This window comes from Pleurodeles waltl, chromosome 1_1, assembly GCF_031143425.1.
Source record: "Pleurodeles waltl isolate 20211129_DDA chromosome 1_1, aPleWal1.hap1.20221129, whole genome shotgun sequence".
Taxonomy (NCBI): Eukaryota; Metazoa; Chordata; class Amphibia; order Caudata; family Salamandridae; genus Pleurodeles; species Pleurodeles waltl.
The window spans coordinates 444,813,746-444,831,326 of NC_090436.1; the positions used below are offsets into that span (position 1 = coordinate 444,813,746).

At 44.3% G+C, this 17,581-nt stretch overlaps 1 protein-coding gene across 1 annotated transcript in view; it reads left to right on the plus strand.

Annotated features, from left to right (window-relative positions):
- The window catches only part of RASGRF2 (Ras protein specific guanine nucleotide releasing factor 2), a 1,901,930-nt gene that overhangs the window by 553,088 nt on the left and 1,331,261 nt on the right, over window positions 1-17,581 (plus strand). Inside the window, exon 5 of the mRNA XM_069224559.1 lies at window positions 15,618-15,871. Within this exon, the coding sequence (XP_069080660.1) occupies window positions 15,618-15,871 (254 nt within the window). The remainder of the gene's footprint in view (window positions 1-15,617; window positions 15,872-17,581) is intronic.

Here is a 17,581-nt window from a genome sequence, read left to right on the forward strand (position 1 = left end):
ACGGACCTCACCAGCATCCTCAACACCCCCATCACCTCAGCAGTTTTTCCAAACAAATGGAAACATGCAGAAATCAAACCACTCCTGAAAAAACCCTCTGCCATCCCCAACAAACTCAAGAATGACTAACCCATCTCTCTTCTCCCCTACCTGACTGACTAAAGTACTTGAGAAGGCCAACAATCAGCAGCTCACCTGCTACCTGTAAGAAACCAACCTACTGGACACCTCCCAATCCGTTTTTTGTCCCAACTACAGCACCAAGACTGTACTCATCGCTACCACTGACAGTGCATTCCTCCACCTCAGAGAAACCACTGTGCTAATCCTCCTCGACCTATCACCGTCTCCCATCACACCCTCGTCAACAGACTCCAGAGCATCAAATTACAAAACGACACCCTAAAATGGGTCGCCCTCTTCCTGACAGGATGCACTCAGAGCATCTGACTACCCCCTTTCACCTCCACACTCAAGAGCATAATTTGCCTGGTAGCCCAAGGATCATGCCTCAGCTTCACTTTGTTCAATACCTTCATGACTACCCTGGCCAACATTGTAAGATCCCAAGGACTCAGCATCATCTCCTACACAGATGATACTCAGCTGATCCTTTCGCTTACTGAAAACCCCTCCCCACCAGAACCAACTTCTGCAACGCCATGACCACCGCAGCCGTTTGGATGAAAACTAAATGCCTGAAGCTCAACTCCAACAAGACGGAAGTCATGATCTTCAGGAAAAACAACTCCATATGGAACCATAGCTTGTGGCCAGCCGAACTCGGACCCACTCCCATGCCTACACATCACACTCGCAACCTTGTCATCAGCCTTGACAGTGAGCTGACCATGAAGGGAGAGATCAACGCAGTCACCTCCTCCTGCTTCCACATCCTCAGCATGCTCTGTATAATCTTGGAACCCAGCCAACAGCAGGAACATTGTCACCCAGGCCCTTGTCATCAGCCACTTCGACTACAGTAATGCTCACTACGCTGGCATGTCCTCCCAGTTCCCTAAGAGACTCCATACAATACAGAACACCGCAGCCAGCCTCTACCTGGACCTTCCCAGGTGCACCCACATCACCTCGCACCTCAGAAACCTTCACTGGTTACCCGTCATGAAGAGATGTCATTTCAAGCTCCTCATGCACACCTACAAAACCCTACATGATCAAGGACCCAGCTACATCTAGCACCATCTACACTTCCACCAACCCACATGACACCTGTGCTTGTGCTCTCTGGCCCTCGCACACACACACAGAATTTGGCGCAGCCGCAGAGGGGGCCTCTCCTTTTTCTACATAGCCGCCAAGGCCTGGAATGATCTACCCCACCCCCTCTGAACTGCACCCTCACTGGCAGACTTCAGGAAGAAACTCAAGACCAGGCTCTTTGACACAGACTTCACACCCCAGTGCCCAGGGGCCCCCAGGGGTGACAGTGACGTGCTCTACAAATGACTGATTGATTGACTGCACTATTGATGAATTGGTCAGAGATCTTTGCTTGCCCTTTTGCACATCTTCCACTCCATCCGTATGTGGTTCAGAAGATGCGCCACACATATCTAACGCTTACCCTGGTAGCCCGCACGCTGACAAGAAAACCCAGGTACTCAACACTCCTCGATGTTCGTAAAACCCCACAAGAAGCTCCCCAACAGGCCGTACCTTCTCACACAGAATCAAGGCCAAATCAGACATCCTCACTCTGGGAAGCTCAGTCTAGGGATCTGGCACCCGAAGACTTAAAGTTCAGCTATTTTTGCCTCCTGTGAGAATGCGTGGATATCCTGTGTGAATCTCTTAGCCCTACCAGGCGAGCCTGCTATGCTGAAAAATGAAAGAGGTTCTACCATAACTGCATATCCAGTCACCTGGATTCTCTTAAATTTAGTGCCCAGTACATTATTTGTTATCTTCTACGTATGACTGAATCTGGCAGCTGTGGCCGCATACATGCAGAACAGGGAACAGTCCTTCATTTTTCACATCCCATTAATCAAGGCCTTCATAGAGGGACTCAAGAGGATGATTACTCCCAGAGTTGACCCATCCCCCACTTGCTTTGAACCTCAAGGTGGTCCTTACCCAGTCTCATGAACCTTCCCTTTGAGCTCTTATATTCTTTCCCCTTGCAATTTCTCTCATTGAAAGTAGCTTTCCTTATAACTATACAGAGGTCCACAGGTACATGATTGATCTCCAAACCAAATTCCTCCCCAGAATGTTTTTTCCTTTCAAGACCACTTCTTCATCCTTGGGTGCAAGGAAATCAGTGGCAAACTTGCTCCCATTTGATATTCATCCATCACCACAGCCACTGTTGAACATGGCCCTTCTTAGGGGATTTTCCTGAAATGTTTGCTTTTTCCTCCCAGTTTTTTTGCGGACTCTGTTTGTGTGGCCTTACGACTCTGGGCACTTTCCCACTTTACTGTATTGGGAAAGTGCGGACACCCTTCCTACACATGCCAGGAAGGGGTGCTCATGTGCATGGTTGTGGTGCTGTACCCAGGAGCGCCCTGTAAAAAGGTACACCACATACCCGGGGCCGGTACGGCCCAGGCTACTAGGAGGACGAAGCACTGAGTGTGTCACCTACTAGAAGAGCCTGTCACCCATGTCTTAGGCCTGACAGTGTAGGCCTGCGGGGCACATGTGCACCTGCGCTCAGGGTGGCATCTCCAGTGCTGTGGCCAACACTGAGCAGACCTTACTCATCCCCTAGGGCACCCCCTGAAGGGTGGAGCAGGTGGTAGACGTGAGTGAGGGCAGGTACACCAAGGTGTGCCATGCCCTGGTAGGAAAGAATTCCCATGTGGGTTTTCACTTACAGGGGGTCAGCATTTTCCATAAGGTTGGTTGATCCCTGGTAGTGGCCTTAGAGCCCTGGGCACAACCCCTTGTGTGTACAGGGTGGAAGTGCGAGCATCGTTCCTCTACCAGTTAGGAAGTGGTGCTAACCAGCAAGTACTGGACCTGCCACTGCAGGTCAGTGTGTGCACTTGCACCATGGTGCCTTAAGATATACTGAGGCTGTCACAGCAGGCCAGTGTGTGCGCAATTACATGATGGTGGGTTGATATATATATATATATATATATACTAAGCCTGACACAGTAGGCTAGTGTGTGCACACTTGCACAGTAGTGTTTAATAAGGTACTGAGCCTGCCATTGTTACCCAGTTGTGCCCACTTGCAAAATGGTGTTTTCACCTCTATACTGAGCCTGGCACAGCTTTCCAATATGTGCACACTTGCAAAATAGTGTTTTCACATATACTGAGCAGGGCATAGCTTGACAATATGTGCAGACTTGCACAATGGTGTTTTCATATATGCTAAGCCTGGCACAACCTGCTAGTGTGTGCACACTTGCACACCGGTGTTTTTATATATATATATATATATATATATATATATATATAACATATATATATGTATATAATAATATATATATATATATATATACTGAGCCTGTCACAACAGGCCTGTATGGGTGCACTTGCACCTTTCTGGTGATCCTAAACTTGTGTCCACTCTGCCCCTGCAGACTGGACACAAGTTTATGATCACCAGACACATGTGCCCAGGGAGTGCAGAGTACCCATGTATGTTCTCATTGACCATGAGAGCTGCTCGTAACATCTGGGAAAGTTTATAATTAATCCTGGCTGCAGTAGTGGATTGCAGTCGAACAGCCTCATGCTTACTATCATTGGATTCACAATGACAAACCCCTTTTCATGGTAAAGGTGGTTTTGCCACTAATACCCTAGAAATGCCACTTTTAGAAAGTGGCCATTTCTATGTTCTAAAAACTCTTTTTGTGAGTTCTCTATTTCCGCTTCATTCCACTGGAGACAGAGGGAAAAGCACATCTGTGCATTTCCCTAGCGACAGCTATAAAAACTTGGCAACTGGAAGGACAGACCTCTGCCATTTGCAGACCTGGGGGGATAGATTAGAGGGAGAGGTTTTGAAACTTGGCCTCTCAGAGCCAGATTATAGCACCACTAAAGATAAAGATCTGCATCCCATGACCCCATAGCAGACAGGACTGAAATTTAGGGGAGACAACCGTGGTTCAAAGGGGAACCCTATGAACCACCCCCCACTTCAAAGGCAAACTTCAGTATAACTACGAGTACCATATCAGCAAATAAGAGATACACTAGCAGGGATATGGGGCCGGTATCGCTGGACTATGTGGTGCCCAATGCCAGAGGAATCTGTTGTGCACAGGAGTATTTAGTGTCCTTGGAAGGGATCTGTGTACCCTTCCTGCATCGTGGCTCTGCTGAGTGGCACTCTGAAGTGTGCCCTCCAAGGGCTTGCTGGCTTGCCCCCTGATCTTTCTGGAGTTCTCAGAGACATAAAAGACCTCCTGCGAGGGATCTACACCATCTAACAGTGTCATCCAGAGAGCAGTGCCCTCCTCCGTGCCTACGTCATTTGTTGGATTGCACTTGGTAGAAGCGCTGTGAGCGTAGAACAAGTATTGCACCTGGAGACCAGAATTGCCTGGTACAGATCCTTCAAAGTAGTGTGGCCCTTCATTGTGGGGCCACTTCACACATAAGCGTCTTGTTTTTTCTGAGCAAATTCACCGGCCGCGTGACCCCACATGGCCCACTTTTGTTGAGCGTGTCACATTTCTCTTGCGCGACACCTGACTGCCGGCACATTGTGTGCAGTGTCCGATTGATAGGTTGCGACCCTCGGAGATGAGGTGCATCTTGAGCAGTGCTGCATTCTACCTCATGTGGCACCACCAAACTTGCATCTTTGTGTGTGACCGGATTGTCTGGTCTGACTCAAGTCATTGTGCACCAGACATTCTGCCTCATTCCACGGAGGTACTGTAGTGAATCCTAGTTTGTTTTAATGCGATAACGGGAGTTAGCTTAGCCTTTGGCTTGCAGACTCGTGCCCCCGTCACCTAGTGACTTTTGACCTACTTAGCCTGCTCTGTCTTAGACCATTTATTTAATTAATTCTTCTAAGATGGCTGCCTTGTTTATAGTTAGGCCCTTTTGTTTAGAGTTATGTTATCAGTGTCACCGCGCTAAGGCGCCAACTCAAACAACAAAGACAAACAAACTGTAGGTGCTCACATTAGAAATTACCTTCCCAAGCATGCATCGCTGTCTATTGTTTTGGAACAACCTAAGTCAGGGGTCTAAGTATATCTGTATAAATACATAACCCTTTAGACAGATAATCAGAGGGATTCAGACCAGTTACCATCGCTGCTATCGATGCTACACGTTGCCTTGACGCTGACCTGGACTTCGTGTTCTTCCGAAAGTCTGAGCTCGAGACCTCACTCAAGGTAACCAGGGTTGGGGGCTCCTTTCAGGGACATGGCTTTGGCAGATTAGGTTTAACATACCCAGCTCTCCTCTAGGTAGAAGGTTAGGCCTATTATGATAGGGTACACGGACATATGATACACTTTATGTCTTTCTATGCTAATACAAGATGGTGGGGGTCTTCATAATCATGACCCTCGTCTTTACAATTCTATTTCTTGTACTGTTCATTATCCTAGTCATTGCAGCCAATACAATTTACTGCATTATATTAAATAAAAACTATTGACACATTACTGCATCTTCGTTATTGTCTGTGTTTGGTTGAGACATAATATATCTGTGAGAAAGGAGTAATCTCCGTTTAACCACGACACTCCCTGAGATGTCATACTTCTGAGTCCATGCGTAAAGGCTGTCAAAAATCGCCTTTAACTGTTTGGGTTGTTGGTGAGGTACTGCTAGTGAGCCGGAAGGGTTGGGACTACAGTTGCAACTTGTTGTAGGATAGGCATAGTCACCTACAAACATAAGTACTGTCATCCTTGAACCAGCAGTCTTGCCCAGAGCAAGAGTCCAAACTACGACAGAACGGGATTGGAGATCTTCATGTGTGACCAGATTGTCTGGTGTGACTCATGTGATCTCACATCAGGAATCATTCAGGGAGGTATGGCATTGGAGTTCTTCGTGTGATTGTCTGGAATTGTCTGGTGCGACTCAAGTCATCGCACCCCAGAAGTTGTGCCTAATTCCAGGATGGTACGGCATTGAGTACTTTGAGTTTGGGATCGGAATCGTCTGGTGCAAATCAAGTCATTGTGCACCAGACTTTGTGCCTCCTTCCCAGGAGGTGTGGACCTGCTAACACTTCATGTGCAACCAGAAGTGTCAGGACAGCTCAAAGCATCATGTCCTGGGCATTGTGCCTCCTTCCTGGGAAGTGCGGAATTGGTAACTATTCGGGTATTGGAGTGTCTGGCTGGGCGTTGCTGTGACTAATGTATGGCTCTAGCAACCCTCCCCTCTGCGTTGCAGACCTCTGAGTGAACCTCCTGAGTGGTGGCCTAGCCTCCATGTGTTAACTGTTGCCTGATCAGCCATTATCTCTTTCTTCCTTCCCACCTTGTCCCCGGGATCCAGGAAAGTGTGGCTTCAGCCACGAGCGGCCTAGTATCCACGAAAAGATTGCTTTCATCTGTTGCTCGTGGTTGGCAGGGTAGCAGGAACTGGTTGGCGGGCTGTTTTGGGCCCCAGGTTTTTGCGAACACAGTGAGATTAACTGGCTGGATATCAGTGCACTGCATTATGGTGCTAGGAGCAAGTGCGTGTGTGTTAACCACCTGATGTCTGTGCCACAGCATAGCAGTGCGGAGTGAATGTAAGGGAGTGAGTGTGGGTGATTAATGAATCAGCAAGTTGGTGTTGCCGTACATGTTATTTCTTGCCAGAGAACCCCTACGGTTGACATTGAGTTTTACCTGTGCGGCCCAGGCCGCAGAGCTAATTAAACATGCTGCAAGTGTTTGTATGTACATATTGCTGCTAACATTGTGAACCGGGATATACCCTGCAATAATGTACTATTAAATTGGGGTACTAGCTAGAGTGGGTCTTGTGCTGACAGCGTTTGGAACTGCATGAGGGAGTTGGGATGGAAAGTATTATTTTTCTTATATGTACATACTGTTTATGGTGTTTAACACAGTTGAGCCTAGTACTGTGTGAAATATTTCTAAATGTGATGTATGCCCAGCTTTACATGATGATCATGCTGAGTTAATAATATGTGTGTTGAAACACAGACTTCGTGAAGTCTCTTTTGTGAAGCTCAGGGTAATTGTTGGTTGGAAGTGCTGTGTTATTTCTTTACACATTGCCCCTGTGATAAGCCTGACTGCTCTGTGCCAAGCTACCCAAGGGAGAGCGCGGGTTATACAGTGAGAGTAATCACCCACCTCTGATGAGAGTGGTAGGTTCTTCCTGACTAGGGCCTTTCCTCAGCCAACCAGAACGTGCCGCCTCCAACAGCAACCTTACCCGACAGATGAAAGCACACAGAGGTCAGACCCCCTCCTCAAGAAACCCTCCGCCGACCCCACCGATCTAAAAAACTACCACCCCATCTCTCCCTCTTTTCCTTCCCTGCCGAAGCCCTCAAGAAGGGCATCAACTGCCAACTCACCGAGCACCTGGAGAGAAACAACCTGTTGGACACCTCCCAATCTGGCTTCCACACAAACCACTGAGCACCGAGACTGCCCTGATCGCTGCCACCTATGACATCAGAACCCTCTTGGACTGTGGGGAGACAGCGACTCTGATCCTCCTTGACCTCTCAGCTTCATTCAACACTGTATCCCACCACACACTCATCAAGAGACTCCACCGGATCCAAGGAGATGCCCTCAAGTTTATAACATCTATCCTCAAAGGAGGAACCCAGAAAATCCACCTACCACCCTTCACCTCGGAATCCAAGAGCACCATCTGCTGCGTCCCTCAAGGGTCATCACTCAGCCCCATTGTGTTAAACACTTACATGACGTCCCTAGTCAACATAGAACCCGCAGGTTAACATAATTTCCTATGCAGACAATTCTCAGCTCATCTTCTTACTCTCGGATGGCCCCACCACTACGAAGTCCATCTTCCACAACTGCATGACGAGTGTCGCTGACTGGATAAAGACCAACTGCCTTAGGTTGAACGCTGACATGACCGAAGTGCTGATCTTTGGGAACGAAATCTCTCCACAGAACAACATCTGGTGGACCCACACCGACAGACCATGCCCGCAACCTTGGCATCATCCTAGAAAGCAGACTCACCCTGACATCCCATACCAACGCAGTCTCCTCTGCCTGCTTCCACAACCACCGCTTACTATGAAAGATCTTCAAATGGCTCCACATGAACACCAGGCAAGCCATCACTCAAATCCTAGTTACTAGCCACCTGGACTACAGCAACACTATGTATGCAGGAATCACCACCCAACTCCTGAAGAGACTTAGACAACTTAAGAACGGAGCCGCTAGACTCATCCTTGGCCTCTCCAAACAGACCCACATCACCCCTGGAACCTCCACTGACTCCCTATCCATAAAAGATGCCACTTCAAGATGCTTAACCATGCCTACAAGGCCCTTTATGACCTAGGACCAGCATACATCAACCACTGCCTGAACTTCCACCAACCATCCAGACACCTGCGCGCCCTTTCCCTTGCCCACACTCCCTGCATCCACCTCAGCTACAGTGGAGAATGACCTTCTACCATGCCGCCAAGTCCTGGAACAGCCTCCCGCTCCACCTCCAAAGAGCACCTTCCCTGCAGGAATTCAGAAAAGGACTCAAGACATGGCTTTTTGACTGGGTCCAACATGAACACAGCGCCTGCATCCCCTCTCTGGTGATTAGTCGCGCTTTATAAATCTGAGTTGATTAACAGACAATGTACTAGTATTTCTTTAGGTCCTATCTTACTTAGGTTGTCAATGATTGTTCTTCCCTTAATAAAGCCAGACTGATGTGAGTGGATCAATCTAGAAAATAAATCATCAAGTTAGGTCATCAAGTCGTCCATAAACAGCTTAACATCCGTATTAATGTGAGTCAATTTCCTATATGAGGAACCAACTGGAGGTGTTTTCAAAGATTTGAAATTGTCCCATTTATTGTTTTACCCATCGTAGGGGTAGTCATGCCTTGACTCAAAAAAAAGTTGGTTGCTTGGCTCTTGTTAATAGAACCTTCCTAGAAATTCATCAGTGCAGATGGATTTTTATTGACCTTAAGAGATACAATGGCCTTGCAGTTTCAGGCTTCACAATAGGAGCTCTGTTATGCTCAGGTTCGGCGCGCGCTGCTGCGTGCCGAACCCGGACTGCCTCGGTGGCTCGAGCGAGGTAGTACGGCAGTTGGAGAGAGATGAAGCCGGAGATCAGACGCGGTTTCTGCGCTCTTCGTCTATTAATTATTTAATAATAAAGACGACATAAAACGATACCTCGGTGTCTCCGGACGTGATTATAACATCATTTAAGTGGCGACGAGCTGGTTTCCTACTACGCGTGCATCGGAAGAAGATTAGGTCGTTATTCATTGGCAGTTTCTTCCTACATATCATTTCTGTGAAGAAAACAGACCTATTCTGGGTGTTCCCTTCCGGAATTGGTGAATCAGCAAGTATAGAATGTGTACTTATTTTTACTGGAATTGGCCATTTCAGGTGCCATCTTGGAAGTATTTCTTGCATGAACCTTTACTGAATTGGATCACCAATTGAACTTTATTGTTACATTGTCATAACACATTGTCTGTGAACGTCACGCCTGGTTTTAGTAATGCAGTCTGTCAATCCCCCACCACCATTCTTGGAAACTCCTGGGGCTCCTCCTATTCCATGGAGACAGTGGTTTGGTGGTTTTGAAACCTACCTGGGTGCAATAGGTGCCTCTCGTTTTCGTCCTGAGAGAAAGAAATGTTTGCTGTTGCATTCATTGGGGTATGAAGGGAGAGAGATTTTCAAACACTTACCTGAGCTACCCCAAAGTGATGAAGAAGAACTAGATGAATATTTGATGACTACAAAAAAATTGTCCACAAGATTTGATGTTTCACCTAGTCTTGTAGTTTTGCGGCACAAATTCTTCAAGCGTCAGCAGTTTCAAAGCGAGGATGTTGATGCATATGTCAGTGCTCTAAGACAACTGGCTTCCAAGTGTGAATTTCGGGATTTTCAAGACCAACTCATAAGGGACCAGTTCATCGGTCATTGTTCGAATAAACATATGCAGCAGAAATTACTCACCATGGGAAATCCTACGTTGGATGAAGCTATCAAAGTAGCCAAGAGTGTGGAGCTTGCCCAGATCTCTTTGATGGAACTTTCTTCTAACTCTACTGTGAAGGGTTCGGATCCTCTTCATGTCAGCGTGGTTACAAAAAGGGGTGTGGCTACGAATACTGATATGAAGAAGAGTGACAATGTTTTTTTTAGATCTTCGAACATTTGTTTTAGATGTGGTAACATGCCCCATTTCAAAGATGGCAAGTCTTGTCCTGCAAAGAACGTTATGTGTAGAAAATGTGGTAAAGTCGGTCACTTTGCTAGAGTCTGTCAATCTACTAGTAATAAGCAAACTAATGTCACGTCCATAGGGGAGGAAGAAGAAGAAAATAGAGAAGAATCTTTTGTAAAAGCCTTCCAAGACATGATTGTTGTAGTCACAGATAAAGTATTAGGGGTCAAGGAACATAACCAATGCATAGATCCCATGGTGGATATTTGGGTTGGTGATAAGAGGCTTCGCTTATTGGTGGATTCTGGGGCACGCATTACTATGATTTCATCAGAGCTGTTTCATAATACTTGGGGTGACAGAAAGTTGTTCCCTCCTGATAGATCTCCGGTCTCGTATGAAGGCAGGAAAATTGAGTTAGAAGGTTGCATAGAAGACATTTTGGTGTTCAAGGGTCGCAAGATTTTTGGTAAAATATATGTGGCCTACAAGGGTTTGAACATTTTGGGGTGGTATCATCAGGGTTTGTTTGGCATGGTGCTGAAACCTGGAACGAAAGAGCAGGTTTTGGCGGTGGAGTGTGCAGATTCCAAGACACCGTTTGAGGATGAGTTTCCTGGTATTTTTGCCCAGGGTGTGGGGAAGATTACAGGATTCAAGCATAGAATAAAGGTTAAGGATAGGGCCATTCCGGTAAGACATAAAGTCAGGTCAGTACCATTTAGTTTAAGAGAAGATCTTAAATCTGAATTGGACAAGCTTCAACAGAATGGGGTAATTGAGCCAATTGAGTCAAGTTTGTGGCTTTCTCCTTTGGTTGTTGCCCATAAACGTAATGGAGACCTGCGTTTATGTGTGGATCTCAGGAGTCTCAATAAGGAAATATGGGTAGACTCATATCCTTTACCCAAGATCAGTGACCTTCTTGAAGGGTTCAGGGGCTCAGTATGGTTTTCAAAGATTGATCTGGCGTACGCTTATCACCAGGTTGAACTGGATGAGGATTCGCGCCATTACACTGCTTTCAATTCACCCTTTGGCACTTTCCAGTTTTGCAGGATGCCATTTGGGTCGGCTTCTGTGGCATCAGCGTTCCAACGCATCATGCACAAAATTTTGGGGGGTATGCAAGGTATTTTGATCTTTCAGGATGATGTGTTGATTCACACAAGGGGTTTAGAAGATCACAATGAGAAGATTAGATCAGTGTTTAATATTTTTCAGTCCTTTGGAGTCTGTGTGAAGAAGGAAAAGTGTGAGTTTTATAAGCAAAAAATAGAATTCTTGGGCCATTGTGTGTCTGGGGAAGGTATTACACCTCGTCCTGGGTTAGTAAAGGCGATTGTAGATTCCCCTAACCCTAAAGATAAAGATGAGTTACGATCTTTTGTTGGCATGTGTGAATACTATTCAAAGTTCATTTCCAACTATGCTAGCAAAATGAAAGTTTTGTCCAATATGCTCAAAAACAAAGTTCCGTTTAAATGGGACAGTGAGTGTAAAACCATTTTCGAAGGTGTGAAGCAGGAGTTGGTAAACGCCAGGCCACTGAGTCCTTACGACCCCAGCCAACTGTGTACGATTACGGTGGATGCCAGTAGGTATGGTTTGGGGGCGGTGTTGTCGCAAGGTCTTGGGAAAGAAGAGAAAATCATAAGTTATGCTTCTAGAGTTTTACGTGATCCTGAATTGAATTATTCAGTGATTGAAAAAGAGTTGCTAGCATGCTATTGGGCTAGCGAAAAATTTAGGAGTTATGTATGGGGCAGAAAATATGTTGTTCAAACAGATCATAAACCGTTGGTTTACATTTTAAATGGTGATAAAATTAATTATACGACTCCTCGTATCGCACGCCTCACCACAAAATTGTTTCAGTATGACTTTCAGGTCAAGTATATTCCGGGGAAAGACAATTTCACAGCAGATTTTCTTTCTCATCTACCTATATGTGAAGAAAGTAATCTTCATTTGGAGGATGATGTGGAAGATTGTTTCATAGCTGCAATTGATGCTGATGAGTCCAAGGTGTGCACTGAGACTGTATGGAGGGATGCTGAAAGCAGTGATGAGGTGTTGTCCATTGTTAAGCAGCATATAATCAATGGTTGGCCTAAGTAAAGAAATGTGAATCCTGAAGTTCAGCCATATGTCAAGGTGGGTGATGAATTGTCAATTGAAAGTGGAATCATTTTGAGGAATGATAAATGTGTTCCCCCATGTGAGATTCGTACAAGGTTGGTGGACCGTGCTCATGAGGGTCATCTTGGTGCCACTATGACTATGAGGCATATTAGAGCTCACTATTGGTGGCCATCTATGGACAAGGATGTAGAAAGAGTGGTTGGTGGGTGTGTTGTGTGTAATGGTGCAGAAAAAGGGTTGAGGATTGCAAAACCTCCATTACAACTCATATCGTTACCGTACAAAGCTTGGATCAAAGTTGGGGTCGATATGGTTGGACCTTTCAATTTTCTCCCCATCCAGATGCGTTATGCTTTTGTGTTAATGGACTATTACAGTAAGTGGCCAGAAGTGTGTTTTTTTGCAAAGCCTACTGCGGGTAGTGCGATTCAGTTTCTCAAAGAGATTTTTTGGAGGGAAGGTTTTCCGGAAACCTTGATTTCGGATAATGGTGTACAGTTTGTGGGTCATGACATGGAAATGTTTCTGAGAGAATCTGGTGTGAAACATTTGAAAAGTTCTCTGTACCATCCTCAAACCAATGGTTTAGTAGAGAGAATGAATAGGGTGGTTGTGGAGTGTATCAAATGGGCTAAAGCGAGTAAACTGGATGTGGGAGAAGCAGTGAATTCGATGTTGTGGTTCTATCGCACCACTCCACATTCTGTGACAAAAATTTCTCCTTTTGAACTGCTCAAAGGAAGACGTAGTACCTCAAGACTGTTTCCAGCATGGTTAGCCAGAGCTGTCTCTGGTAAAATTCCTGATTCGGTGGACACGGACGGGGTGTTGGGTGAAGTAAAAAAAAATCAAGAAAAGGTAAAAGCTAGGTATGACCTGAAGAATTCTACAAAAAAACTCTCATTTCAACCTGGAGATCTGGTGCGTGTCAAGTTACAGACATTTGTGAAGAAAGGGGAAGCCTGCTATGGTTCTCCTGTGAGTGTAAAGAAAGTATGTGGAAATGCCATCATGGTTGAGGGTAGTCAATGGTGGAATATGGGGAAGGTTGTTAAGGTTAAGGATGTTGGGCACTGTGGAGTGGGTGGAAGGGACACCTCTGGGTCAGAGGGTATTCATCAAGAACGCAGGGTGCTAGACAATCATTTGTTAGACAATCATTTGTTAGGCCCTGAAACCTTGAGGAGGTCTGTCCGTGTGAAACGGGTTCCGTTTAAACTCAGTGAACATTATAGTATGTAGCAAGTATGTTTTAAGTTTTTTATCTCATGGTCACGCTGATCTGATTGTAAAATGTTATGTAATGCATAGATTGTCCAATGCTGTTATGTATTTCCTTCTTATGTATGTAAGTTGTTCTTTTTATTCAGTAGAAAAAAAAAAGGAGATAATATGTTATGCTCAGGTTCGGCGCGCACTGCTGCGTGCCGAACCCGGACTGCCTCGGTCGCGTCGGTGGCTCGAGCGAGGTAGTACGGCAGTTGGAGAGAGATGAAGCCGGAGATCAGACGCGGTTTCTGCGCTCTTCGTCTATTAATTATTTAATAATAAAGACGACATAAAACGATACCTCGGTGTCTCCGGACGTGATTATAACAAGCTCTTTATCATAGGATTATTGCTGACATAGATGCAGAAAATCAGCTTCTTCGACATACAAAAATGAAGTTGAAGTTGATATATCTGCTGGTAATAGATGATAAATACCGCCTTATCACGATTCTTACTGAACACCTATCCAGAGGCTGAAAGAATCTCTCTATTATGTATTTCTTTCTATGTTTACACTTGCAACCGGCACACCAAGAACTCCTAATTTCTTACCAAACTTGTAAGAGTTTTGAATAAACTGTATTAGTAATATTCTGCTCTATTACTAGCCATATAACACAAGGGATGGAGGCTTTTGTGTTTTTTTCTCAACATTCTCTGAGACCCTTTCTGTCTGTATTCAAACTCAGTTTCCTCAACACCATGTTCAATTTATTCACAGCCAATCTGTAGTGTCTTTTAAGTTGGAGATAAGGGCAATGAATTTTCACCAATGGCAGATTAGAAACATTCCAGATTGGGGGAATTTACCACCTCCATTAAGATCAAAATACCCATGAAATTAGGACTCTCATCTCTTCCCTGAAACCTGGCTTGTGAAAGAGGGGGCCCCGGTGTACCCACCATTTCCTCTCTTGTGAGCAAATTGACAATAAGTAGTGCAGAGACTGGGGCATGATCAAATGTGTAACCAGGCCCATTTCAGGGTCCAAGACATCCAGAATCAGTGGGCTGCTGCTCTCAAAGACATAGTGGAACTTAAAGTATGACATGCAAGAAGAATGAGGTAGATGTAGGACTGGATATCTTACTCAACACAGACCCAAGTTGCACATCATTGTCGTAATTGGTTTGAAGCCTCACCGAGGTTAAATGCCCCTTACTGAATGATGTCATATTGAACGAATGTGGTGATAAACTGTAAGAATGGAAACTGGAACCCTTCCCGGCCCATGTTGGGCACATGCCCAGCTAATATATCTTTCACACTCACATAGTAACTTACGAAATAAGATTGCTGTATTCTCAGGTCATTAGACTACTTTGAATGGATGGCAGTGCCCACAGTATAAATTCCATCTTGAAGCTAAATATGTCTTCCCCAGCAAATATAACATTAAATACGGCCATGTTTTAACTGTACCATGATTTGTGGATAACAAACATCCCAAAATAGATTGAAATGGGATGATGTTCCTATGCGATGCCTCTTTTTTGATACACAGAGAAACATGAGTTGTGCATACATTTTATGAAATTAGTTATTCATCCATATATTACCAAATATATCTTTTCAGAAATTGCTGGAATGTTATTCTGTCTTTTTTGCTTGGAAATGCATATTGAAAGTGTGTCGCTTCAGGATTCACTGATGAGTAAGCATGTAATATTATAAATGTATGATAAAATTGTTAACTATTTGAATTGACTAAACATCCTATGTTAGACGCTGCACATCTAGTTTGTTTCAATGATATCACAATTTTTGTTTTTGTTTTTTATCTGTTGGACACATTTGTTTGTGATTTGATTTGGGACATAAAACTACCTTGCATCTATTTCCAGGTTCAAAGCTTCATGAGAGGATGGCTGTGCCGAAGAAAATGGAAGACAATTGTGCAGGACTATATTTGTTCTCCCCATGCAGAAAGCATGAGAAAGAGAAACCAGATTGTTTTTAACATGGTAGAGGCTGAGGCGGAATATGTGCATCAACTCTATGTGTTGGTGAATTGCTTCTTGCGGCCTCTAAGGATGGCTGCAAGTTCAAAGAAACCTCCCATCAGCCATGATGACGTGAGCAGTGTATTTCTCAACAGGTGGGGTTGGATGTTCTTTAATACTGTATTTTTATTTCATGCCTTATTTGCTCTAAACAGGATATCTGATACCATGTTTGATTTTAAGAAGCACCATCAATTTATCCACCAGTTTGGTTTAGTCAATCTAAAACAACACATTACAATGCCATTTAGCTATTTTCTATTAGCATTGATAAAGAAATTGTACAATTGTACAGCCTGGCAGCCTACTAGAAGGTACCTGCAACTATAACACAATAGGCCATGTGTCTGCACCGCTCCCACATGATAATGTGTGCTTTGTGCCCTTATTGCTAGCACATTCTCTGTTGTTGACAGTACATACATATCTGTGGCTGCTGATTTTTTATTAAATCATTACCTTAGATCTATAGGCTTTTCTTTGTAAGACTGGTCAGTTTTCCTGTCCTGTTGTTACCACTTTACCGAGTCCATCCCATGCCAAAGAGATCTGGAATAAAGCACATAGTGGTATTTTGATACTAAGTTTGCAGGAATAAATGTATGTATGTATTTGTCATATTCTAGAGGGAGGACAATCAAAGGTTTTACAGACTATTGAGATCGTCATGAGGATATCAGGTTTCTGTTATAAAATAGGTATCGCTAAAGGGCCAGGAACCTTGATGGCCGTGTCTACAACAGAGGCTGAAACGCAGGAGGAGGGAAGCCATTAAACAGGCATCATCAGAAACTGCCATTAAACAGGCTTCATCGGAAGAGAGCAGGGAAGTCAGGCATGACTCAGAGGTGGGGGTGGCAAGGGTCATATTGTTTAAGCGAAAGAACAATACTTTCTATTAATTTCTGAAGATGGCAAAGGAGAGGACCTGGCAGAGTGCTACGGTTTAGCTGTCAACTTCCAGTGTAATCATCTCCACCTCATGCAAGATTACTTTATTCTTTTGTCATTGGTCTTGAAGACCTGCTGATCTTAACAAGGAACCAATACAGGCTTTAAAAATATGGTCTACAGAGGACTGCATGACTAATTTGAAGGGTGCCTTCGAAGATGTAAGCCATTCAGCTGACCTCTCAGATGGAGCACATATCTTAAATCTATATTTCTTACTTTGTCATTAGTTTGTTTCAAATTACAAAGGAAGGGAATTGATACATACAAAAAGGGCAAACTCCCCGTGATTGACCAGGTTGAGGTTGGATATTGCGAGATGGCTGATTAGTCATTCACTTTGCAAATTTATCTACCAGGATTCTACCACTGCAGTATTCGTTGATTGGCTTAGGGGTTTGTAAATTGTGAAACAAAAAGCTAAATAATGGTAGGCTAGATATTTTAATTATTGCAATTCTTTCATTGATAAAAAGTAGTAATGATTTCCATTTTGAAAGAGGCTTTTTGTGTGGTCCAGATCATCATATCTCAACGATGTCGAATTATCCTATTTTCTTCATAATTTTCTCTGATACTCTGAGGTACTGAATCTGATGAATATTTGAAAACTATTGATTCTGTTTAATTTCGACTGACTTTCAACCCTCCTTTTTCAGTAGATGTATTTATCTCATTGAAATGTTAAGCAATATTGCTATTTGATCTTTTTAAATAGAAAATAAGATCATTGGCTTATAATTCAAGATTTGAAACTTGAGGAATTAATGGCCTTATTTTGTCATCAATCTATATGGCTTTTGCTAAAGGTTCAGTGAACAGCCCAAACAAAATTGGTGCCATAAACTAACCTG